Genomic DNA, 26,901 nt, shown 5'->3' on the forward strand with positions numbered 1-26,901 from the left:
GCAAAGATGGATTGAACTAACATGATAGGCATGAGTAGGACTTTTTGGATTGGAGCAATGAACAGTGGGTAATGGCCATGAAACCACTGGGAACATGTTGTGAGCTGACTCTCTTTCTATCATTCCCCCTGCACTTCTCTATTGCCCTTTGGGCATATAGGTATAGATAAGAAATGATGTCATCATCATAGATGATGACTTTGCATTTGACTACCGCCTATCATCTCTGACCTTTTACAGCTTTTTGGTGTACTGTTCAGAAGAAAGCCTGATGATTAGTTCAAAATAACTAGTCTATGATAGCTAGACTGTCCTTAGCAGATAGACTGTATCTTTAGCAAAATGAGGTGTAACAGTCCACCCTTTTGGTCCTTATTTTCAGACATTATTTCTTTTAATTTGGCTTGAATGAAAAAAAAGAAAAGAATGAATTTTATTTTCAGATGCAATGTTTATATAGTGTGTTACTTTAACAAACCTCTGTTACTTTATGTCCAGCTGTCAGTAATAACTATCGTTCATTGAATTTTGTTTTATTCAGCTATTCATGAACTTTAGCCTTTGTTTCTTCATAAAATCTGGCACAAGTGTGTGAATCTGAAATTCGATCAACTTGAGGTTTTCATTTTAGTTCTGACTTAATTATGTTTATTGTGGTGCCCTGTGGTAAAAATGGGTTGCCTTATTTTATGTATTTAGATCTTTCTGCATGAGCAACTTTTGCATGCAAACAAAAATGTTTTGATCAATGACATTTTTTCCATGTTTAAGGGCAAACCCCAAAAAAACTGCCACGCCAGCGAATTAAAAGTAGTTGCACACAGTGATTGAGCAAACAAAAGATTTGCAGTTCAATCTCATGCATCATTAGTCCAACTGTAGTGTACTGAACATGCAGATTTTGCATTGGCTTTGGAATGGTTACATCAGTAAAAAGCGTATATATGACTGCATCCTTACTAAACTACACTTTCACAACAGGGTCAATTGTCTGGATTATGGACAAGGATGTTGTTTCCTACAAGTCACTGTACTGTATTGACACGTTCCATCACATGACTTTCTGTAGCTGTTTACCGTTCACAATTCTCAACACTCATGAATAGATCTCCCTGAACTCTTTTACTCTCTTTAGTTTTTATTGTTGTTAAAATTATTGTTCAGGTCTGAGTTCAGGTTGACGTTTTTGTGTGCATGTACTTTGTGATTTAGTGTGCTGTTGCCTGTATTTGTAAGTTTGCATAGTCCACTTCCAAACAAGAATTTATCTTTGGCTTGACACATGATCACTTTCACGAAAGACATTCATTAAGAATTATTTCAGTGCACTTGTTTTGGATTTATTTCTTGCAATCAGAATCACCCGGGTTATTTCTTTTTTTCATTTTTCAGAATGATTAGATTAATAGATAAGTGCCAATTACCAGTCAGTTGCCTGTTCAGCTTCGAAAAGGCTTTCGGCCCTAGTATTTGTACAAACAATATGCAATAGCTTGGTAATTGAAAACAGTTTAATTGCACACTTTTAGATTAAATAGACAGCTTATTTTGTACACAACTAATTATTAAAACCCAATTAAGAATAAAATGTCATATTAGTTCTGTTAATGTGCTCCATGCTGTTTCCTGCTTTTGATAAGTGTCTTTATTCGATATTATTAAAATTGATTAATACATTATATTATTTACTAAATTAGCAATTTTCACAGCCCTGTTCTTTTTGACAGTGTGGTGGTTGGTTGACCATTTCCTTTATAGAACCATTTAAAACGTAATCATGCAGAGTGCATATACTGCAGATGATATTAATAGGTGTGTTGAGCTACATTCTTTGAAAATAACATTATTATTTTAGACACAGCTTTGCATCTGCAAATAGCCTTTATATTAAGGTGTCTCTTAGATTATGTACATATGTATTAATAAAGTATTTTATATTTATTTCTTAAATATTGTTAACTGTTTTACTCTTGGTCTTGGAATAGATTACACTCTATTTTTCTACTCACTTTTGCATCTCACAAAGCCACTTCATTGAATAAAAGATATCTTGTTCTATATCATGTCTAGTTAAAAGCATACTATGAGACAAAGTCCAGCTACAACAACATGAAAAAAAAAAGCTCTGCCAAATCACATCGTTAAGTACTATTCTGGAAGGCTTTAAATAACATCTCAATTGACTATTATAGTCAGCAATGGATGAAGTCTCCCTTTAATATTCCTTGAGTAAAAATGATGTACTGCTTTCTACTTAAGTTAATGTACAGGAGTATTTGCTTTTGAATGTACTTAAGTAACGAAATAAAATGTACTTATGTTTTAGAACAATATTTTCAATTATTAATGCAATTTAATGTTCCAGAGATTTCAAAACTCTGTAAACAAGACCTTTAAGGTTACTGTTGAGGTCTAGCAACAGGTTCTCATTTAACACATTTATACACCTCAAAGTAGTAAGAAAGACTATGCGTTTCTAAAATGTACTGAAGTAAAAAGTAATATATTATGCATTAAAAGGCTGTGAAGTAGACGTTTCCGGAAATGAGAAAATCTAATAAACTACAATATCAAACAAAATTTCTTCATAACTCTTCACCACTATTTATGGTTAGTTTTAATCTAGCTTTTAATCAACCTGACAATATTTTTCTTGCAATTTTCTGGATATTGCAGATTACTAAATAAATCAAATTTGTTACTTTTTTTAATTTAACTTTTTTTTATGGAGAAACAGACTGCCTGTCTGTGTATTTAATATATCTATACTGCTGTACAGTGACCAAAAAATAGCCATCAAGTGTCATCTAGTAGCTTTTATTTTTCCCGCATTTACATAATTACGCTGTTGTACAAATGCTTTAAGCACAAAAATGGCTCTAGTTATTTAATCACGGCTGTGTAACAGTTTACTCTTGTACTTTAGGTCGCATTTTGACAACTTACACGTTTTTAATTTCATCTCAAGGCCAAAGTTTGCAAAGGTTTCGTGTCATTTTGCAGTTATAAATAGCTAACCACCCTCTTGTATGTCATTTTCTGTGTTTAAATTCCCAGGGTTTTGTAATTAGCTACATGAATTATATTAATAATAATCATTTTATAGATGTATTTACTCAGCCTAATCACAAAATATATTCAGCAATTCTTACTCAGCTTTTCTGCTCCATCTCGAATCCTATTTTCAATGCTGTTGTTAGTGAATCCAAGCGAACATAATGAAACATCTTAACCTTTTACTTTTGCACATAATTAGATATATAGCACATTCAGTCAGAAGTTGACATGCACCCCTTCATCTTTACACTAGGTGCCATCTTTATTTGAAGAGTAATTTGTTCTCTGCATGAAGCCAGTCAGAGTGTGAAAAGTATTAAAAAAAAAAAACAACAACAACCCCACACAATTAATAAATTGCCTTAAAGATTTGCCTTCGGGTTTAATAAGATCACAGCACATGTGATTGGATTCGCTGAGCTAATTAATAGTTCACATGAGCTTCAGGAGACATATTAGTAACTTAGTATTGAATGTAGGAACGATGTAATAAATTGCTGCTTTACAGAGAGCACATGAAGACAGATTCCAGAGGACCTGAAGGGGTTAAAGGTTTTTCTTCATGCTTGAAATGAGGAAAAAGGAACTCATTTCAAGGAAATTAAAAGATTCTGCTTTGAGGACCTTATATGAGTAATACACCTAGTCTTAAATTACTTTGTGAGATAAAAAAGCTTTCACAGTGTAAATGCTTCTGGCATACACTATTTATACAAAATAGTGAAAATAAAAGAAAGTGTTTGATGTTTTATTTTAACAGATTGTGTATGGTTCTGAACTACTTCCTGGGAGTCCAGTGGACCAAAGACAAAATGTATGTATGTTGCTCTTTGCCCTTGGAGTAAGCGAGCAGCCTCCAGTGGCAGTTGAAGCACTAATTACAGTTATTCAAAAGAAGACTTGGTGTAGGCTAGAGGGAACTAAATAATGCCAGACAAGCAAGCATCCGGGAAATGATGTATCCACCAGGCTGTGCTTAACCTCTGCCTTAAACCCTGAGCATCTGGATGGCGTGACTGTAAATTTACACATATTTGACAACATAAGTACAGGGAGGACATCAAATGTGTTCAACCTGCTGTTATATTTTAGTTTAGTTTCTTTTATGATTGCAAAACACGCTCCAAATTAATATCTTAATTAATTCATTCGGGTTCATTAAAAACTTTATCAAGGAGTCAAAACATAAAGCATTTATAGCCCAAGGGGGCTCCCTGGGTGTTAATCAATCTTAATACCAAGGTTGCTCTTGTGAATGCTTAAATCAGTGCTTTCTGAATAGAGTTCTCAGAATAAAAACTCTCAAGTTACATTGAAATCGCAATCAAAGGGAAATAACTCAAATATTGTCAGGAAACTCACAAGAGCTAATCCAATTGCATTAAAAACATTCAAGGGGCAAAATATATACTTAAAGTATCATGAAATATAAGGCTATAAAGTAGTTTAGAGTTTGTTGGTTGCCATATTTGAAAGCTACAGTGGTTGTTGAGATCTGGAGTTATACACTGGCGGTTATCTTACAAATATAATGCATAAAATATATGTCAGGATTATGGACAGGGACTACATTTTTCACAAGCCACTGCACCATTGCATCACATAATATGATTACTGCACTTGTTTCACATTCATGGTCATTAGCATTTCTTAATAATAATATCAGAATCACTGACTTAGGTCTATATAGGCCTTTATATTAAATTATTCCCAATAGTCTATTATTTTCATCTCATTGCTTTTCTCTTGTGTGCACTGCTTCTAGTATTGTAAGTTTCTGTTTGAGTTTCTATCCAATCAAATTTTGACCATATTGCCACAGTCAAAGGAATCTGCATTGAGCCTTCTGAAACAGCAGTCAAAAGTCTAGAATCTTTTATTGTCATTTCAACCACAAATATAGCAGTGAAATGAGACGTTTCTCCAAACCCCTGGCGGTACCTAAAATAGCATACCGATACATCACACAACATAGAGCTACATAACAGAACACAGAGCTAAGAACTAAAGTAAGTTGTCCTAGCCACCTGTAGCTTACAATACATAAGAATTAAGCTTTTGCTTTAACCAATCGGATTTCGAGGCCATCTAGCATGCGTCCAATAATATTTGCATTTTCCTGTCCTTTGATTGCATTGTCAGAGAGTGCACTAGTCAGTGCTAGCAAACCACATCTGTAGCAAAATGCACAAGCTCAAATTTATTCATGTGCATATAATAGCTACTTTTTATATCCAGAGTCCATGTCTAAGAGTGGAGAATAAATTGATTTGGTTGCAGATACAAAAGACATTTAGAAAAATGCAGTGAGGGGCCGTGCATTTGGTACCTGGGCCTTCAGTGGGGACTTTCCTCGAGTTAATCCACCTCATAATACCACCTATATCACGTCGCATTTATAGAAACCATAAATACAATACAAAAACGCAATATAACAACGCGTGCCATTAGAGAGAGGCATTTTACATATAGAGGGTGAATACCATTGTACTAAAGCAATCTCCAGACCTCTACACTTCAACCACAACTGTGCCACCTACATCATCTGGAGCAGTTCAGAATCAATATTTGTTTAATAACATGACAAAAACATTAAAAATGTAAATAAAATACAACCTACTCACCAGAGATGCAGACTCATAATGCATACTTATATAATTTGCACAGCTCCTTAGAGGCTGTCAGGCAGTGGTACCGCTCATATTCACTGGTCTGGAAGTGGCAAACAAACCCTTTCTTGGGCTGAGACAAGCTAGCTAGCTTCCGGGTTGGCCGACCTCCTCACGGTGTCTAGATTTTCTTCAAAATGTATTTTTAAGTATGTCCAAAGCCAAATAAATTTATTTTCCTCCATCAGCCATTGTGGAAATAAAAAAGTCTAACTCTAATGTATTATTGTGTACAGATCGCTACACACGTGTTTTGCTAGTCGAACTTGGCTGTAACAGTTTTGCTCTGACCAACCAATCAGAGGACAGAAAAATGCTAAAGCTATTTTGGGCCAACTAGCTGGCCCTGTGAGATGAATTTGAAATCTGATTGGTTAAAGAATCAGACCCATTGCTAATATAATCTAAGGTACACTGGCCAGCACTACGGAATCTGAAGACCCTGGGCAAATAAGATTGACATGGCAGCACATAGAGGCTGAAATCTGATTGGACAAAAAATCTAACATCAACATACAAGTACTGGAATCAGTGCCGCCAAAAGAAACAATACAAAATTAGGAGAAGAAACTGTTGGGAATAAATTAACAGAATTTTATGGAACAAATATTAGAATTTAGGTTGTAAATGTAGGTCAGTGCTTCTGTTTAGGCCAGCAGAGAAGTTATGAAGTTAATATCGATGCTTATGCTAGACATGATGTATCTGGGCGCTGCAGCTGTGGCTGCAGTGAAAGGAGACTTGTGTAATTGCATTAAACGGGTTTTTTGCTTTAGTAATTCCATTTATTCTCACTGCATGAAATTCCTGTATGTGATGCAGCACTCTGTTTTTCTGCATTTCTGTATAATATTGATTGACAAGGTGCCATGATGATGCTTTGTGCTTTGGTTGTTGTTGGTTTGTGGTCCTTTGTAGAGTAACTGCCCAATGAGAGCCCTCCTCAATGTTGCATTAACCCCTTAAACTGTCAACATATTTAGCAAATTCAGCACAACGCACAATACTTCCTAGCTTGTATGAATTATTCATTAACCTGAAAACATTAGCTACTCTTTCACAGGGCCTTTTGCCACCAGGGCTGTAGGGTAAACCTGCCTCCCCAGTGAACACCTTGCAAGTGTCCAACTTAATTTTGCTTGTGGTATGTGAACAAACACACCATTTGTACGATTTCCAATTCCAAAGGGATCTATGCAAATTGCATGCCATATGGCAAAGTAGGCTATAGTGAGATCTTACACCTGCTACTTGCACCTTATGTGCCAGAGAAACAAAACTCCTGTTTAATAAAAGATCATGCCATTTTCTTCTCACTGCAAATGAATGCAATGTTAATCTGAATTATCATTGTAGGGCATTGTATTATTAATTTGGGTCATCCCAATTATGTTTGAAATGAAAAGAATTCTACATTATTTTTTCCCCTTGTAATATGTTTTTCCCCCATTTAAGATAAACTCAGGAAACACTTAACCTCATGGGACCATGCAATAAAAGTGAACCATTCTTTTGCATAGCATTCGCTAACTAGTTTATAAAGCAAGTGAATGTGGGGTATTAGAGAGGTAGCTGTAAGGGGGTTGAAGAGGTACTCAGAAACTTGGCAGAAAGTAAGTAGAAGTGCTGCAGGTTAGATTAAAGCTGAGTGAGAAAAATATAGAAATAAATAATAGGGGATAAGGGTAAGTAAAACAGTGTGATAGAAAATAATCATTCAAAAAAATCTCAAAGGAAAAGTACTAAACATGTGCATACAGAAAACTCACTAAAGTAATGAACTGATTAATTTATCGGTTTTGCTTTGATTGTATTAGAGCGAGTACACACTTGCAGAGTCAATCAAACACTGAGAAGCCTGTGGTTATATATGAAGGCGAGGTCATAAGATTATTTTTCTATCTTAAGCTAATATGGTGTAATAAGCGATAGGATTTCAGCTGCCACTGGGAAAACCCACATGTAAATACAGCTGCAGTCTCATTTAAACTTCTGAAAAGACTAATAACAGCGGGCCCTCCAGAAAGCTTTTCGCAAAGTAGACGAGAAAATTGTGAATTCCATTGGGACTCAGAGGTTTGATGAACATTACACTGCCAGATCCTTTTTTCCATTGATTTCACACTGCCTCATTCCGTTTATAGCTGGTGATCATTCAGAACTAATATTCAGAAAGAAAGGAGTTCCAGGCCTTTCAGTGGTTTATCTGAGAATGTATTATAAAGAATGAGGTAATATCATCTCCTTTTAACCAAGTAATAATGTTATGGATAAGATCCTCTGCTTCATCCAATATATCTGTGCCCAGCTGTATAAATAGTAAAAAAAAATCAATGAGGTGCCAATTAAATGGAATTCAGAAGTGGTTTTAAAATGAAAATTCTCAACCTCAGGATCAAACTGGGGAGCCTGGACTTGTTAGGCGCATCTATATTATATTATATATTATTATTATTATTATTATTATTATTATTATTATTATTATTATTATTATTGACATGAACACCAAAGGCACCATAGACAGCCAATTTTATTCGACCTTTCTTCTTCGTCTGCTCCTTCCTTAGGCTAGAGTGTCTATCCCCGCAATCATGCCAAATTTGGGCCTAATTTGCATAGATGTTTTTTGTTAGAAGTTTTAAACCAGGTGTCCAAAATTTCAAAGCCTGACCGATCTCAACAAAACCTATAAGGTGAACTTTCACCTGATTAGATTTTCTGCCATCTTTTATCAATTTTCTTGACAAAAAATGGCAGATTTCATATTCAGATTTTCACCATTTGTTTATCTAGATCTTTCCTCCTACAGTCAGACAATCACACCCATATCCATTGTGATGACCTTCACCATCATGAGTGTGACTACAAATCACTTTTGGCTAAGTTATGGCTCAGCTTCCCTGTAATTGCTTAGGCAACAATTGTAGCACATGATTATTATTATTATTATTATTATTATTATTATTATTATTATTATTATTTCACATTATATATTACGCTGTATATGTTTTCCCCACCTGTATTTTATGCACACCATGTGCTTATACTGTATACATCAGACTTCATTCCTCTCATGCAATACGGAGGTATGAGAGAAAACTAGTTGGAGTGTGGGAAGTCAGCCAGCTGTCAGCATAATAAGCCTTAGAATATCAGATATTATTTCTGTTCATGTCAATCTTTTTATTTCTCTCGAATAATTTAATACCAGAGTTGTTCTGGCCACAACGCTTATACTGTGATTGTAATGATGTTCATGTGATCATACAATTGCGAGCTAATGCAATGTAGAAATAGACTATGCTTGTGAAGCAAAACATGCTCACAACGTGTTAGAAATTAAGGTGCAATTATAAGAAGGTTGAAATTTATTATGGCAATTGTGCTCGGAACTGCATGCTGGATGCATTGTGCAATAGGTGTTAATTGGGGTTTAAAAAGCTACCTCCAAGCAATAGAACTGTTTGAGCTCAGAGGCGTCAAAAAGCTCGGTCAGTAACAAAGATATATTAATAAGTGTGGTTCTTACTGGAAAAATGCTCTAGTGTACAAGGTGTGAAAGGCAATAGGACAGCTGACATGTCAGTGGGTTACTAATTGAAACTGAGAAAACTACACAATGCAATACATTTTTACGAAAATGTGCAATTAAAATGTACCACAACATACCTCTTGGCTATTTTTTTATTAGATGCCAGCATTACTGCCTCAAACTACACACATAATTCTATTTATACTTAGTTTCGAGGCAATGTCAAAAAGGTATCTGGACAAAATGCAAACAAATTAAAAAGATTATGTATATTTTCATTAAATGTTTATTGTACATATAGTATGCAAGCTGTATCAGCATAAGTTTGTGGACACCTGACCATCACACCCATATGCATTCTGAGAAGTGGGACATGGTGGCTCAGTGGTTAACAACTGGGACTTCTGATTAAAATGTTGTGAACGCAAGCTAGTCTGATCAAGCTACCACTTCTGCCCATTGAGCAAGACCCTGCTTTAATAATTGCAAGTTGCTCTGGATAAGGGCATCTGCCAAAATGCTATAAATGTAAATTATATTCCAAATTTAGTCCTGCATGTGCCGTTATAATTACCTCTGCTCTATAAGGAAGGTTTTTCACTAGGATTTAAAGCATATGTGGGAAGATTCACAAATTCAACCATAAGAGCTATTAAAAGATTATTCATGTTGTTGGGTGAGGAGGCCTGGAGTGAAGTCTGGGTTCTTATTTGTCCCAAATTTGTTCAGTAGGATTGATTTCAGAGCTTTGTGCAGGCCACTTATAATCTGGTCTCTGGTCAAGTGTCCACAAACTTGGGTAAACCTACTTACAGTACTTAGCTTACACACTTAGGAAAATATTTCTAGAATTAAGATGAATTATGGCTTGAACATCTTAGTATATCAAGCCCTATTGTCTTGGCATCCTATTCTGACTATAAGTAGTGATTTTAGTTTTTTTTTGCCCGATTTTTACAACACAATAAAATCATGTGCAGGTGAATTAATATTTGTGATTTACTGTATACATATTAATTTTTACAAATGTCTTGTTGAAAAACCACATTGATCGCACATCTTGCTAAAACATCCTGGAAAATCTGGGGGCTTGTCTCCAAAGAATACAACACAACAAAATGACAGTGACACTGAGGGAACAAAAAGCGTATTGGAATATGGATGATTATGCCTCGCTTGTATAAAAAAACGGACATGAAAGAGGTCGGCAGTGTTTTCTTTTTGTTATAAGGGTTAAACTACCACACACTTATCTATTTGCATGAAAGAAAGAAGCAGACATTAAAGTGAACATCCCTGAGGTCTGCAACAGATCTCTTCTGCTAAGAAAAAGGGAGGTCAAGAAAGCCACTGGCAACAGCTGTTCACCTCTAATTAGGAGTATACAGATGAGGGGGATGCATCTGTCTATTGTTCACATGAAGGCAGATGCACAACAGAGAGTATGGCATTAGAGTGGCATCAACATCCTCACCATACCCCTCTACCTGCTGTGCTGATAAGCCTTCGAGAAGCAGGTTTACCTCTCTAAATCACTCCCATTGTTATAAAGTAACAGCGACTCATCCAACAGCAGGAGTTGAGAGTGTTATTAAAAAGTAATGACACACTCTAAGCATCCTTGGTAACTAAGTTGTAATTAGGTGGTTTCTTTCTGTTGTATTACACAGAAAAGCATAAAGCATCACTGGGATTCTAACTTGTCATCTCTAGATGATATATTTGGTAGACAGCCTTATCCAGAGCAACTCAAGCCATGTCAAGAAGCTTTTATTGTCATTTCAACCGTATATAGCTGACGCAGTACACAGTGAAATAAGATGGTTCTCCAGAGCCCTGGTGCTACATAAAACAAAATAAAGCTACATCACAAACATAGAGCTACATACAAAACACAGAGCTAAGGAATAAAGTAAGTTGTCCTAGCCACATAAAGTGCATCGTGTGCAACCGAGCACAAACAGTGCCAACAAAAAACAGTGCAAACACAAGACAGTGTAGGACAGATACACAAAACACAATTTAGTGCTGTCAGTAAACCTGTCAGTAATATGTTTTACAGTACAATGTGCAAAAGAGAACTGTATACAAGAGACTACTTGTAAATAAACACAAAATGTTGTGCAAAACAACAACAACAGCAATCAGGTAGATGTGCAAAACAGCATGTAAACAGTTATAATAGTATGAAATGAGTGATGCTGAAGACATTGTGGTGTGTGAATCGAAATAAGTATTGAGTGTGTGTTTAAGTTCAGATTTGTAGCTCAGTGTGTGTGTGTGTGTGTGTGTGTGTGTGTGTGTGTGTGTGTGTGTGTGTGTGTGTGTGTGTGTAAGTGAGCTCCAGTTCAGTTCTGTGTGTTGGGGAGCCTGATGGCTTGAGGGAAAAAACTGTTGCACAGTCTGGATGTGAGGCCTGAATGCTTCGGAACCTACTTCCTGATGGTAGGAGGGTGAAGAGTGTGTGTGTGTGTGTGTGTGTGTGTGTGTGTGTGTGTGTGTGTGTGTGTGTGTGTGTGTGTGCGTGTGTGTGTGACTGAGCTACTACAATTTACATGTAGCTAATTTTTGCAGCCAAGCAGCTGAGGGTTGGGGGCCTTGCTCAAGGTTCCAGCAATGGTAGCTTGCTACGATTTAAACCCACATCCTGCTCTAATACTAATACTAGTACTACTAATAGCATCTTGTGAGATCTCCTACCTTCTGAAATGTAGCATTAATAATTCAAGATAATTTCTTAATAAAAATCCAAGCGTTCTAGACTAAATCCAGTGAGTGAAAAAACTTTTATGTTGCACTGCCACTGTAAATTCTCTGTATTTCACACCTTTGTCTCTTAGAGCTATTCAGAATTTTTTTTTTTTATATACAAGAATTTCTTAAAACCGGGATGTCTCAAGAGTTCAACCCTGAAGGCTTCTAAACACTTGCCAGCAAACAAATAGTTTTTATTTTCAGAGCCACACTTTTTTTTATGCATCAATATGGTCTGAGTCCTCCGCCCATGAAACCCCTTTCATCTTCACCTCAGTTTTCATAACCAGAACCACCTTTAGTGGCCTCTCTGTGCTGGAGAAGTTAACAGGGATGTTGCAAATTAATGCAGGCTAAGTAGTAACTACTAGTTCAGACCTTTTTCTACTACAATAAAAAAAAAAAAAAACCTTTACATTAATGGATGCTTGGTCATGAAGATGTGGAACAGAAAGCTTGCGTCAGTTATATTTGCGAATGAAGGATCTTGAAGGCTTAGTGCTGTCCATTACAATCTGATCTCACTTGTTTCAAACTGTCCTTAAAGAGCAACACTTGCATGGAAGGCGTGCTTTTAGCATCCCAGTGCTAATCTGTGCCAGCCTGTCAATTGCTGCTGGGCTTATTTAATAATTCACTTTGTCCAAATGAAGAATCAGAAATCAATATGTAATTGTAAGATACCTTGCCCACTGAACTAAATTACAATCCAGAAATGTATTGGAATTCATTTGCCAAAAAAAAAAAAAGATCATGACAAATGTTGTTTATTCCTTTTATTATTTTTCATTCATTTTAACACACAATATATTCCGCTCTATAGAGGATTTACATGGAATACAGGCACTTTTCATTACGTGTACTCATGTAAAGAGTCTGCAAGGACTTTTTAAAAGTCCTCCTGGACCTTCAGCTGTGTTTCTACTCTCACAGGAATCCCTCATTATCCAACCTGACCTTTTTTTTTTCTCACTGACACCATTGTCCAACCCCCCATATTACCTTTATGCTTTCTTTGTGCCAATGAAACAACAATAGTTGAAGTTTTACAAAAGAAAAAAATGTTTGTCAAGATTTAAAGAAGTGCAGTGCAATAATGCAAAGCTGACTTAATTTTTCACTTCCAAAAAAACCCCAATTATTTACTTGTATTTAGGGTTTTGTAAGGTAAATGTGTGGGCCAGATAATAAGATGATTAAATGTACATGTCCAGGTTGCCAGATTTTTATTCAGCAGAGGTATTTTGTTCACCAGAGGTATTTGATTTAGATAGGTTTCTCAGCAAAGGCTGAAGTTGCTAGAGCTGAACAATGACTATGACGCCCTACCTTTAAATTGAGTTCTCTTCAATTGACCAATCTGTGCAGCTGGGGATGGTTTAACAGCCTAAATATCCATGAAGTTACTCAACAACTCAAGAATTCTGAGAATGGATCTGGACTGTAATTTATATCAACCGTCTACTACAATGTCTCAAGACATTCGGTGCCACCCAGATGAGGATGTGTTCACTTTGGAGTCTAGCTTCTCTCAAGTATTCCTCGTGTCATCTCAGTAAGTTATTCCTTGTCTCAGTCAGCACTGGCTTTCTCATTAGGGACAAACTTACAATTATAAGGACCCAACTTATAAGCATTTAACTTATACATTGTTTTAACTCTACTACTACTTTATCTCTGTAAAGCTGCTTTAAGACAATGTCCATTGTTAAAAGTTTTACAAATGAAAATAAACTAAATATGAGCCAAACAACATACTGTAAATTCTTTTTGATTAATTTGTTATTCACAACTTTATACGTTTTCAATTCACCTGAAATACTAATGACCTCTTCAAAGTGACCAACAGGCATCTGGCAGGCTGCTATCTGACAGGAATCAAGCTCAGCTATTGTTCAATTGCTTTGTTTGCTTGCTAAACTGCATTTGCAAGCATGATTCAGTGTATTTTGTACTGTATTTACAGTAGCTCCTTTAGAGGACAGTTATGGCATCATTTGTTACAATTGTGAAGAAGCCCACACCTGCTATATTAAACTGCTAAATCCTATTTAATTACAAGTTTATCAAAATTAACCATCTTTTAATTTAATTGAATCTATCTTTTAATTGTAATTGACACTGCTATCTAGCTATTATTAATTATCTAGGCTATTAAGGTGTCTTTGAAGTTGAAGTAATTGGCAACCAGGAACTATCATAATCATCCCAATTTCAATTTCAGAATTTTTGCATCTCAAAGGATGCAATAGGTGAACGGAATGTCTTTAAAAATGAAGCAAATTGATCAGTGATGTAAAAGTGTCACGTCAGAGACATTCATCTTTGTAAAAGGCTATTCACCTTTCTGTTCTCTCAATGATAACTGGTGTTCAATTTCATTAAAAGTCTTGCTAACTGCCTATTATGGGGTTACAAAAAAATCCACAAGCTAGTAGCTTACAGTCTCTTAGGTAAATCATTATTTAATGTCTATGGCCATTAATCACTCATGGTGCCTGGTAATTAGACCACTACCCTTAATTACAAGATAAAAAAAAACCAAGGATACAAAAATACAGATTCAAGAAACAGATTCAGATTTTTTTATAGCATACTCAACCATCTTGGAGCTGGACATTATAGTGCTCCTTATTAAAAATAAACAAACAAACAAATAAATAAATAAAACGAGCCCAAATCGATGGTCTGAATCATGTGTTATTAAGCCACGCCTCCATCCTATAGAAATCTATAGTCACGCCTGAGGTCTGAATACGGATTTTTATTTGAAATACTCACTAGGCATACGTAATAAGATTCTGAATAAAAATGCACATGTAGGGCTACCAATTGCAATTGAACAACAGTCTGTAAACACATTATAAAACCATGCATTTATCACAGCAAAAGGTCAGACGTATTGGATTTTATTAAAACGCCACATGAGCAACGCAAATAGATTAAAGTGAGATCAAGCTCACAAACAGCGGTGCTGCAGGTTACTGAAGAGCTGCCATATTGTTGCTTCGGTGTAATATATTAAACGCTATAAAACTCATTCACGCCAGGGAGTCACATACATCACCAGAACCTGTAGTGGCTAATCTGGAATTGGCTTGTGTTTCACTTGAACAAAAAGGAAGCGTGGACTGCAGGGAAACTGTGCCCTGAGTTGCGAATTGCAGGGAGGCATCCAGACAAATGGGATTTCATGTTCTGTGCCTGGAGCGCTTAGCAATGATGAACACAAAGCCAATGTTCTGCCCTAATAAGAATACACATGCTGGTCAATAATGAGGACATTCAAATGTACCATAAGAAAAAAGCCAGATGGGGCTATGCAGTGTTACATTATGTGAAAATGGTCAAACACCTCTCTGATCAAATCTAGTTGATGACTTCATCAATCAGTGTAACCCATATTTTTATATAGTCCAATCTCTACTAAAATTGTCTTTTAATGTGCTAGTATGTACCACATGGCTCTTAAACATGCAAGCTAAAATGTCTGTTTAATACTTAAAAAATTTCCTACCACTGTCCTGAACTAACACACTTCCTCATTTCTTCCTTCTCCACACATCCAATTACACCCTCTCCCATCATGGAGATAAATTCTGCCTGCCCTAATAACGAATACATCTCAATAAATATTCATGATCAGGTTGTTATAGCTGATGTAAACATTAAAATCTGTATCGGCCTCTCGATACATGACCCGAGCGTTCATTTAGAGGACCCGGCGATGAATAATTATTCCCGATGTCCGATTTCTGAGGTAAGCTGAAGTTGATTGTGAATAATGAGGACATTAAAGAATTATGCTTAGTCAGTGGGCCAGATAGGGTAAACGTGTTTGATTATTTATCAGCCGGATAATGTATTCTTGTGAAGCTTGTACATATCAGCTTTTGAAAGCAAGGCGGTTGCGAAAAACATCAGACAGCACAATTCAGGAAATTAATACATAATTCAGAGGAACTCGGGGTGTTGTGTTTGCTGACACCTCAGAAATGCACAGGAACAGAGTTCAGCACATCATACATATACAACCGTAGTAGCTGAAGATAAGCATTTACCAAAAAGTGGAACGTTTTCCAGAATACATAGATTACATAGTACGAATACTAAATTTAATATCTGGTACTACAGATGATGGTTGGTATGCGGGATTTGGATGGCTTTCGGGGACACCATGTGGCTACAATAATTGGAATGATATGAATGATTGTTCACTAACACATAATGGGCTAAAGTGCATTTCATAATAGAGGAAAACGAGCCAGCACTCACCTCTTTCTCGCCACAGATATTGCTGATGATGGAGTTGGAAGCTGGGCTGGCAGAGGGGCCCAGGACTGCCACCACCCCCTTAGACATGATCTGGCACACTGTCAGGAAGCAGGAAAAAGACCACAATCACTCACTTCAGCATTAGAACATTTCTGTCAGAGGGGAAATAAATTGGGAAGGAATTGGCCAAGTCAAGAAAAATCATCCACCAGGACATATTATATTTTCTGTAGTACCCCATAACATCAGCAAAAGTTAAATCTTTAGATTATTCTGTGAATTGTTCTGAATTTTTTTATACTATTACAGATGAAAATGCCCGGTACAATTCTGTTGCAAACTTAACAATGAGATGGGGGCAACAAATACCTGTAATTTGTTAAAGCATGTTCAGTGTTCCATAGCAATGAAACATTTTGTTAGCACAAATATAATCTCTCTATTTTAATTAGCATTGTATGTACAGTGTTCAAATGTGTATATCCTTAGTGGAGAGCGGGAGACAAAGTCAGACACACAAGAGAGAGAGAGAGAGAGAGAGAGAGAGAGAGAGAGAGAGAGAGAGAGAGAGAGAGAGAGAGAGAGAGAGAGAGAGGAAGAGAAAAGGAGAGGAAGAGAGAGGGGGGTGGGGTTGCAAATAATGCATGTGCAGAGAATTTACTCAGCCTAAGATAGGAAATTAGAGAAGCAATGAATCGAGTGATTAATAAATAATCCCTTAATGACCAATGAAAAAACCTTGCTGCCTGCCTGCCCTTCATCTACTTGTGTAACAGGATTTCACCCTAAGTGACACAGCCGAATAGTCCAGCCAATTCAGAGACGTGGAGATCTTATCTTAGCCTACACGTCTGCTTAGTTGCCCAAAACAGTATAAACTAAAGCTCCACAATGTTACCCCCCAAACCATTTAAATCATATGCAATTTGATTCAAGTGGGTCGCAGTACACTGTGCTTAAAGTTGAATTATAGCTGTGGCCTATGTGACTAAAACCAGTCAAGTGTGAATTTCAATGATTTTCTGCATCAGATCAGCAATCATGTGTATTCTGGCAGCTGTGCAGTTCATCAGTACAGCAAAACATGTTATTTCAAATCATTCATAATGTTTTACCCATTGTACTCTTCATCTAATAGGCATTCATACTTGGAGTGATAGTACATCTGACTATTTAGAGCCTTTTAGGATTGGTTTGATAGTGATAAGCGGTTTCTAAGTTTAGATCTGGAGTTAAAATCAATAGTGATTTCTAATATTGACATAAATTTATACTTCTATAATGCAAATTATTGCTTCTTTTTTCATTTGCTTATTAGGAAGCTCTACACATTTCTTCTGAATCCTGTACATTCCTATGATCTAGCAACATCTAGCACAGTTGTAAAGGTAAGTAATTGGTACATGTACATCAGGAAGAATCAAAACAAATAATTGTCCATTCATTACTACCTTTCATAGACATTTGGACATCCAATTCAGTAATTGGAATTCATGCTTACAAGATATGGAAATTATAGGGTGCTCATCTTTTCTGTCTCAAGAGTGGATGAATCCCAGTGGCTTTTAAAAAAATGTACACTGATAAGTGAAACGTTTGTATATAGCATGTCTGTAATAAAGAAAATGAGAGAAATCCAGGGCATTTTGCTGGAGGTATGGCAACAAAGTTAAACTTGCTGAATGTGATGTTGCAATGTCTCCCCTTTCCTTAACAGTATCTGGGATACCCTTATATAGAATATATATCTTTTTTTTTTATAGGTTAAGGGCCTTTCTTTAGGGTTCAGCAGTGGGAGCCACCAAGATTTGAACTCACTACCTTCTAATCAAAAGTCCAAATCTTAGCTGCTGAGCTACCACTTTACTCAGTGTACAATTAGTATTCAGTGTAGAATGAATAAACTTTCTTCATCAGCATTAATACACTGCATTTGTTGCCATATCTGTTTTGCTAGCCCCCTGAAAGCATGTGAATTTAATTTGCAGCTGGTGGTGGGGCTTGATAAGTATAAAGTCAATGAAATAGACCACAAAGCAATTGTGAGTTGCTAAAAGAAGTCACACTGTGCCTTGTGACAGCCAACCAAAGCTAAAATGGCAATCTGTGTTTATCTTGGTTTTTTTTGTCTTGCTTAGTCCTTAAGTGTAGCTTAGGTGTAAACAGAAGTGGGAAGTAAAAAAAGTACAAATACTTCACTTAAGTAGATTCTTTTGGTATCAGTACTTTACTTCACTATTTTTCAGACAACTTTTTACTTTTACTCATTACACTTTTACACAAATATCTGTACTTTCTACTTTTTACATTTTTAAAACAGGCTCGTTGGTCTTAATCCATTGATTTGGTGAAATGTCAATATTTTTTATTTTCACTGCACGCTAATTTCAGCCATCAACCGATTTCCTGTCATTGCATGTCTTTTTCAATCTACTGGTCTATTATGTCCTGGCTCTCACTCAACACAGTTTTAAAAGCTAAGCATGAGCAGTCAGAAGGTAACAAGAAGTCTGGGGTTACCGTGGATAAGACAGAGGGAGTCTGCGATGTAAACATGACTGAGAACAGACACATCACCTCATCATCATAATCATCATCTTTTCTTTGCTTGTGTTATATATGCGCATGTTCATACATTCATTAGGTAACAACATTTTTAATTAGTTTTGTACAAATACTTATTTTCCTCACTGTATATATATATATATATATATATATATACAGTGAGGAAAATAAGTATTTGAACACCCTGCTATTTTGCAAGTTCTCCCACTTAGAAATCATGGAGGGGTCTGAAATTGTCATCGTAGGTGCATGTCCACTGTGCGAGACAGAATCTAAAAAAAAAATAATCCAGAAATCACAATGTATGATTTTTTAACAATTTATTTGTATGATACAGCTGCAAATAAGTATTTGAACACCTGAGAAAGTCAATGTTAATATTTGGTACAGTAGCCTTTGTTTGCAATTACAGAGGTCAAACGTTTCCTGTAGTTTTTCACCAGGTTTGCACACACTGCACAATTTACCATGTGGGTGGTGTTTTGTATTTTTTTTTTCTCATAATGGCGTGTAAAGAAACAAACCATACCATACCATCAATCGGTATGAATATGATAAAAGCTTCTTAACTTGACTTGACGAGGTGCAGTTTCTCCGGTATCACCTCAATAATTGTCCGTGTAGAAACATAGCAAAGGTTCCGTTTGGTGTCCGGATGATTTACGTCATTTAAAACACCAGAATTACTTTAGAACTTTTACAAGAATATTTTTCAGAGTCTTTAACCAATGTTAAGATTGGTTTCACTAATAATAAACATACATTTGCATAAAGCATCTATATTTCTCCATGTCCATGTTGCTTAGAATATTAAAAACATGAAGTATTAATATATCTTACATTTAGAACAGATAGAAATGTGTGATTAAGTTGCGATTAAATATTTTATTCGATTGACAGCCTTAATATTAATATGATGTGAGATTCTGTTACCAGCATGACACTAAAATAAGTAGTAGCAATGCCTACTTTTTACTTAAGTACATGTCAGAGCCCAAACCTCTTTACTTTAACTTGAGTAAAAAAGTATAACCAGTACTTCAACTTTTACCCAAGTATTTTGAAGCATAAGTATCTGTAGTTCTACTTAAGTAAACAATGTGTGTATTTTTGCCACCTCTGGGTGTAAATTTATATTCATGAGTGTTATGAACTAGAAAGATAAGACAGTGTTAGCAATCAAAAAGACAGAAAGACATCAGGAACCGTAGAGGTGAGTGAGAAATAAAGCTTCACTTTATTGTGTACTCTTTAGTAGTAGTGTTTCCAAAGTGAAATGACACTCAACAACTGGTGTTGTTTGGTCCTGAGTTACATATTGTCAAGAGCAAAAAGAACAAGCAATGAAAACAAAGTCTAATAGTGGATAATTTGTGTTGTGTTTAAATAAATACTGTATATATGATAAAAACCTACAGAATTGTAGGCTGTGTACCAAGTCTCAGAATGTATGATGAGAGTCCAGGTTTCCCCAAATCGTTATAACGAAGATGGAAGCACACAATTGTTTACAAACCTCAATGCATGATACAGAATTAGCTCGACTGGTACCACCTTCTCTCAGGGGAAGAGGTAAGTATACTTCAAGGCTCTTCTCTGTTCTGGCACTAGGGTGGTAGAATGAACTTCCCCTAGATGTCCAAACAGCAGAGTTCCTGGCTATCTTAAAGCGACAGCTAAAGACCCACCTCTTCCTGCTTACATTTAAACTAACTCTCTCCAAGTGTGCTTTGTTAAAAAAAAAAAAAAACTCAACAGAGTTGTAGGCTGATTTATCTTAAGTTTATAATCTAGCGTACCAGTGTCAATTGTGTCCGAATTTTATATATATATATATATATATATATATATATATATATATATATATATATATATATATATATATATATATATATATATTCTGACACATTTTGCTTTTAATTCACCAAGAACACTGACAGCTTGATACTTCATTCGGATACTTTAAGGTGTTGCACTACAGAGAAGCGAGATACTGCTATAAATAACTTTTAATAGATGCTTTTTGGGAGGAACAATCTTTGTGGACCATTATTTGCAGTCAGAACAGTGCATTGCCTCCCACAGTGAATAGGAACAAAATATTGGATGGTGTATTTGAGTGCAGTGTGCACACTCAGTACACTGGGGTACATACTGGGATAAAAGTAAAAGAAACAAAGAGTGACAGTAGTGAAGAGAAGGAGTGAACTTGCTTACAATGAAATGGTATGAAAATTTAATGGTATGACAGTCGTACAATCCAATGTCAAAGTTTTCTCCTTATCGCAGTGCATCACAGAATAGAACACAAGCTTGGCATTATTTACTAACTTATACATTGCATTATTCACTAAACTTACTTATTGAAATCTACCTAAATAACAGCGTGACTATATTGATCGCTCTCTTTTTTAATCTATTTAAGTCTTGCACAACTTAATTTTAGGTTTCATGTGCTATAAAGCTCTTTTGAGTAATCACACATAATAATATATATACAAAAAAAACCAATTATAGCTTCGTTTTCTATCATCATGAAAACCAGTGTGGTTTTATTATATGACAGGATGGTTAAATAGTCTTTTTAGTGTGACATACTTTACAATATAAAAGAATAAATTATTTTGTTGATTCTGTTTAATTTCACTGCATAAAGCATTTAAAAAACATTCAGAGACAATAAAATGATTTGGTCTGCTTAAGAAAACTTTTGAATGTTGTGTCACATTAATTGCATCAATTTCCCTCTCTCTCTCTGACACACACAAACACACACCAACGACTTTATTAGTAACACATACTCCTTTAGACAAGTACACAATGTAACAACAGTGGTGGGCCGCCAGGGCCAGCAAAGCCTTCTCTGATGGCCTAAACTCTATCAGAAGCACTGACTTACATTTACAACCTAAATTCTAATATTTGTTTTATAAAATTGTATTAATTTATTCCCAACAGTTTCTTCTCTTCATTTCGTAGAGTTTCTCTTGCCTCACTGATTCCAGTATTTGGATGTTAGATTTTCTGTCCAATCAGATTTCAGCTTCTTTGTGCTCTATGTCAATCTAATCTGCCCAGGGCCTTTACACTCAGTAGTGCTGGCCCATGTACCTTAGTCTATATTAGCAATGGGTCTGTTTCTTTAACCAATCAGATGTTCTTCACCAGAGTTTCAAACAGCTCCTCACAGTTTTCAGGTTTGTGATTGGCTAGAAAGCCCCAAACCTCTACAGGAAAAGTCCCAAGCCATTCAACTTATTCCAAGTCAAGTTGATGGGGAAATTTGTCATCTGTGGTCCAACAAAGGATCTTTTCCTCAGACAGTTCAGAAAAGATGTCTTGAAGGTACTCAGCTGCCAAATACTTATCTAGTGCTATGACAAATTGTCTCAGAAGACTCAATTTCCAGTGCAGTGATGGCATCTGAGTAGAATAATAGCCTTTTTCTATACTTTTGCAGTATAACCAATTAGGAAATAACACCTACACAGCACCAAACAAAAAATGTTGCAAAGTGTTATTAGCCAATTATGTAGCACCAGCTCAGTGCAAAAAACTTAGCAGTAATTAATTCCAGTTCAGAATGAGGGAAATGTGACCCCATGGCCACCAAGGCAATGTATGACCACTATAACTGTGTGATGGCTGTTAGTACTAGATTGACTTGTATGAATATTTCAGGAACTGCTGATCTCTTGATAGTTTTCACACATACCAGGGTGTAGAGTTTACACATAAATAAGAAAAAAAATAACATAACAGATTTTCTCCAGAAGAAATGTCTTTCTGGTCAGAGAGGTCAGGGGAGAATGGCCAGACAATGTTGTAGATAACATGAAGGCTATGGTCACTCAAATAAGCACTCTTTACAGCTGTGACAAGCAGAAAAACTCCTTAGAAAGTAAGACATGTTGAGCCATATGAATTCCAGTGTTAAACTGTTCAGTCTCAGTGAGCATGTAGGTATGTAGGTAGGTGATTATGTAGGTAGGTACAGTAGTTAGGTAGATACTGTAGATAAAGCATTAGCATTATATGAATATTAAACCAGTTTAAATGGCTCTTTGTTTATACATTTTATTTTAATACATTTTAAATCACAAAGAGAAATTAGAACAAAGAGCTAGTTCAGCAGATGGAATAGATCCAGGCATGATTAATTTTTTAAACATCTAACACCCAAAGTCATTCATATCAACATGTCTGATGAAAGATTCAGCTTGACAGTGAATAATAGGGTGTTCAGTGCTGATAAAAATAAATATCAAATGGTGTAACCCTTTATTCGCAGCATGAGAGATTCACAATATGTTTAGCAATTACTTACAAGAATATTATCCCTTATATTAATACACTAGTCTATATTTATATATTTTCATATTTAAAACACAATTATGTTCAGAGGTACAGTTAATATATCACTGCTACATCCTGAACTTTGTAGAGTATAGTTAGCATATGCATAGCAAGTAAAATACAAAATACCAAAGCAAATTCAAAGAAATTTATACTTACATTTACCACATTCTGCAGATGTTTGGCTAAAGCTTACACCTTAACCGCTGAGCTACCACTTTCCAACATATACTCACTGTTGAATTTCATAGGAACACGCTCACTGTTGCTTCATTAAATAATTTAATCATCCAAACATGCATAAAATCATACAGCGATCAAAGAATTTATGTTTTGTGTTACTGTCAGTGCTTCTGATGAATTAAAAGCAAATAGTGTCTGCACTGCAGTGTAAAATATTTATATAACACATCTATTGCTGTGTAATTTAACCTAGGAAGCTAGATAACAAATTAAAACAATATACTAAATTTTAAACAGTAACAGTGGGTAACTCGTGTCCCTGTTTTGATCTTGAGGTAAGAAGGTCACATCAAACATAAAGCTAGGGAAATAAGGAGGTAGTAGCTGAGTGTTTGAGGACTGGATGTTGGAGTTAAAATCCCAAGCTTCCACTTCTGGGGGCTTGAGCAAAACCCTTAACCCTGTTAATGAATCTGAGGCTAAAGTGGGAACAGATTAACTGAAAATGCACAGGTTGGCATTGGTTTAAATGTAATACTGTGCAACCTCAATACTTACGTTCTATGACCTCTCACGAGTAACAAAATGTATGAGGTTTTGACTCTCTCCTTTTGATGGTTCCTTTTTCAAGGGGAATTGTACATGTATTCTACTGTAAACTCAACAGAAATTGTGAATTACTTGTCATAAATGTTTTATTTACTACTTTAAATGGATAATACAATAATTAAATAATTTTTCAAAACATTTTTATGTAACTTATTATTACAAACTGTGTGTAGTGTTTTGAAATGTTACTTCGAACTTTTGAGCCACTCGTGGCTTCAAAACTATCAGATTTTTCGCAAGTTACTCTTAGTCCGGTTCCAAATGAAAAGACGCAAAATATTAAGGTTGCAAGTATTGAGGTTCCCCTGTATCTCTAATAAATTCTGATAAAATATCTTTAGCATTTCAACAAGAAGGTGAGAGGATGCCTGAGGACTGGAGAAGTAGTGTGCAGACCTGCAGTAACTACAGGGGAATTAAGTTGATCAGTCTCACCATAAAGGTATGGGAAAGAGTAGTGGAAGCCAGGCTGAGAGAAGAGTTGACCATCTGTGAGCAACAGTATGGTTTAATGCTGAGGAAGAGCACCACAGACACATTATTTGCTTTGAGAATGTTGATGGATAAGTATAGAGAAGGTCAGAAGGAGTTGCATTGTGTGTTTGTGGATTTAGAGAAAGTGTAGGACAGGGTGCCAAGAGAGGAGTTGTGGTTTTGTATGAGGAAGTCAGGTGTGTCAGAGAAGTATGTGAGGGTGGTGCAGGACATGTATGAGGACAGTGTGACAGCAGTAAAGTGTGCAGTAGGAAAGACAGACTGGATCAAGGTGGAGGTTGGACTGCATCAAGCATCGGCTCTGAGCCCTTTTCTTTTTGCAGTGGTGATGGACAGGTTAACTGACGAGGTCAGACAGGAGTCTCCGTGCACTATGTGTTTGCGGATAATATTGTGATTTGTGGTGAGAGTAGGGAGCAGGTTGAGAAGAGCCTGAGGAGGTGAAGATACGCACTGGGGAGAAGGGGAATGAAAGTCAGTAGGGAGAAGAGGTGGTGAAGGTGGAGAAGTTTAGGTACCTAGGCTCAACAGGGCAAAGTAATGGAGAGTGTATTAGTAAAGTAAAGAAAAGAGTGCAGGCAGGGTGGAGTTGGTGGAGAAGAGTATCTGCAAGAGTGAAAGGGCAAGTTTATAGGACTGTGGTGAGACCTGCTATGTTGTATGGTTTAGAGACAGTGGCATTGACTTAAAGACAGGGGGTCGAGCTGAAGGTAGCAGAGCTGAAGATGTTGAGGTTTTCGTTATGAGTGATGAGGATGGACAGGAATAGAAATGAGTTTATTAGAGGGACAGTAGAATGTTTTGGATGAGGGAGGCAAAATTGAGATGGTTTGGACTCCAGAGGAGGGACATGGGGTATTTTGGTAGGAGAATGCTGAGGATGGAGCCACCAGGAAGGAGAAAAAGAGGAAGGCCAAAAGGAGGTCATGGATGTGGTGAGGGAAGACATGCAGGTAGTTGGGTTGAAAGAGGCAGATGTAAAGGATAGGGTTGTATGGAGACGGATGACTTGCTGTGGCGACCCCTAATGGGAGAAGCTGAAAGAAGAAGAAGAAGAAATATTTTTAGCTGTTTCTATAGAAAATTCTGGAAATCTTCATCCCCACATCTGACTGTTAAAGCCATGGTCCACAAAGATCATATATAGGATCTTGCTGGTATTAGTCAGGAGAGGAGAACTAAAGCAATTCTAAAACATTTGATGTACCATAAAACATTACAAAGGTTGTCATCATTAAGTGACCTTACATTATATGAGCAAGTCATCCATCTAAAACTGACGCAAAGGACTATAATAATTGCACAGTGGGCCCGGCATTAGTTAACACTATTAGTTTTTTGCACATAATTCTAAAAGAATTTCAAAATTCTTCAGCTAGGACTGTGGAGAAAGGAAATCATTTGATGTGATTTTCATATGTGAATAGAGTTAATGTTTTTTTTTTTTTTTTTTTATCCTGATGCATACCTCTTACTTGTTGTTTTACTTGTGTTTTCTTTTGTTTATCAAAACATTGGCAGATGTGGCTTGCTATTTGAAATATTGTCTCACTGAGTGCATAGCGTTATGAATACCTGAGCAGTGTATCTTTCACTATTCCATTAAAGGGGCCTCAACTGGGGTATTGGAAAATCCATCCACACCTATAATCACTTTCTGTCCCATCTTATATGAGCACATTATTTACTGCACATACATTTGCCATTACACAGGATGCCTATTTCATTAGATTGATCATGTCAAGCACGGATCCATCCTCTTCTGCAAACAGAAACAGAAGTGCAGGCGAATGAAGCGGAACTGACAAGGCAAACTAATTTGCCACCAAGAGACATCATTTAATCATGCATCTACAGGCCAAGCTCTCCCCCATGCTACTTACTGGTCTCTCCAGTCTCATATTCACTGTCTCTGAGCAACTCAAAGATGTCCACCTCCAGTTTGCCTGTGGTCGAGCGGTTGCTGGAACGGTTAATGCTATCTTTTGCCAGAGTGATGGCCAAGCGCTCCCCCCGGCTGCACTCCATTGGATCATCGAGGATTGCAGCTAAGGGGAAGAGAGATAAGAGAAAAGCAGAGAGAGTGTAAGGAGAAATATCAGAGAAGCCTTCCAAAATCCCAGTAGTTATTGCAGCAACCAACATATGAGAGGTAATGCTCTGTATATTTACTGTCTTTATGTAAATAGAAGGCTGTATACCAGGGCAAGATGATGACACATTATTGTTAAAACAATACAATCAAGGCAATTGTGTTGTACACCTGAAGATTGTAAGTCTTTAGAGGAACTGACAGACTCCTTTAGTCACACTGAGACTCTTGTCAGTCACATTATACACAGCCTCAAGGCACTTTCAATCTACCTCTATCTTCAGTACTTAGACACACAAAAATGGCAAAATCCA

At 36.4% G+C, this 26,901-nt stretch overlaps 1 protein-coding gene across 3 annotated transcripts in view; it reads right to left on the reverse strand.

Annotated features, from left to right (window-relative positions):
* The window catches only part of grik4 (glutamate receptor, ionotropic, kainate 4), a 454,114-nt gene that overhangs the window by 167,904 nt on the left and 259,309 nt on the right, over window positions 1-26,901 (reverse strand). For all 3 annotated transcript variants that reach the window (XM_083549394.1, XM_083549392.1, XM_083549393.1), the window contains 2 exons: window positions 26,379-26,543; window positions 16,288-16,385 (listed from right to left, as the gene is read on the reverse strand). In XM_083549394.1, the coding sequence (XP_083405520.1) occupies window positions 16,288-16,385; window positions 26,379-26,543 (263 nt within the window). The remainder of the gene's footprint in view (window positions 1-16,287; window positions 16,386-26,378; window positions 26,544-26,901) is intronic.

This window comes from Silurus aristotelis (assembly GCF_946808225.1).
Source record: "Silurus aristotelis genome assembly, chromosome: 8".
Lineage (NCBI taxonomy): Eukaryota > Metazoa > Chordata > Actinopteri > Siluriformes > Siluridae > Silurus > Silurus aristotelis.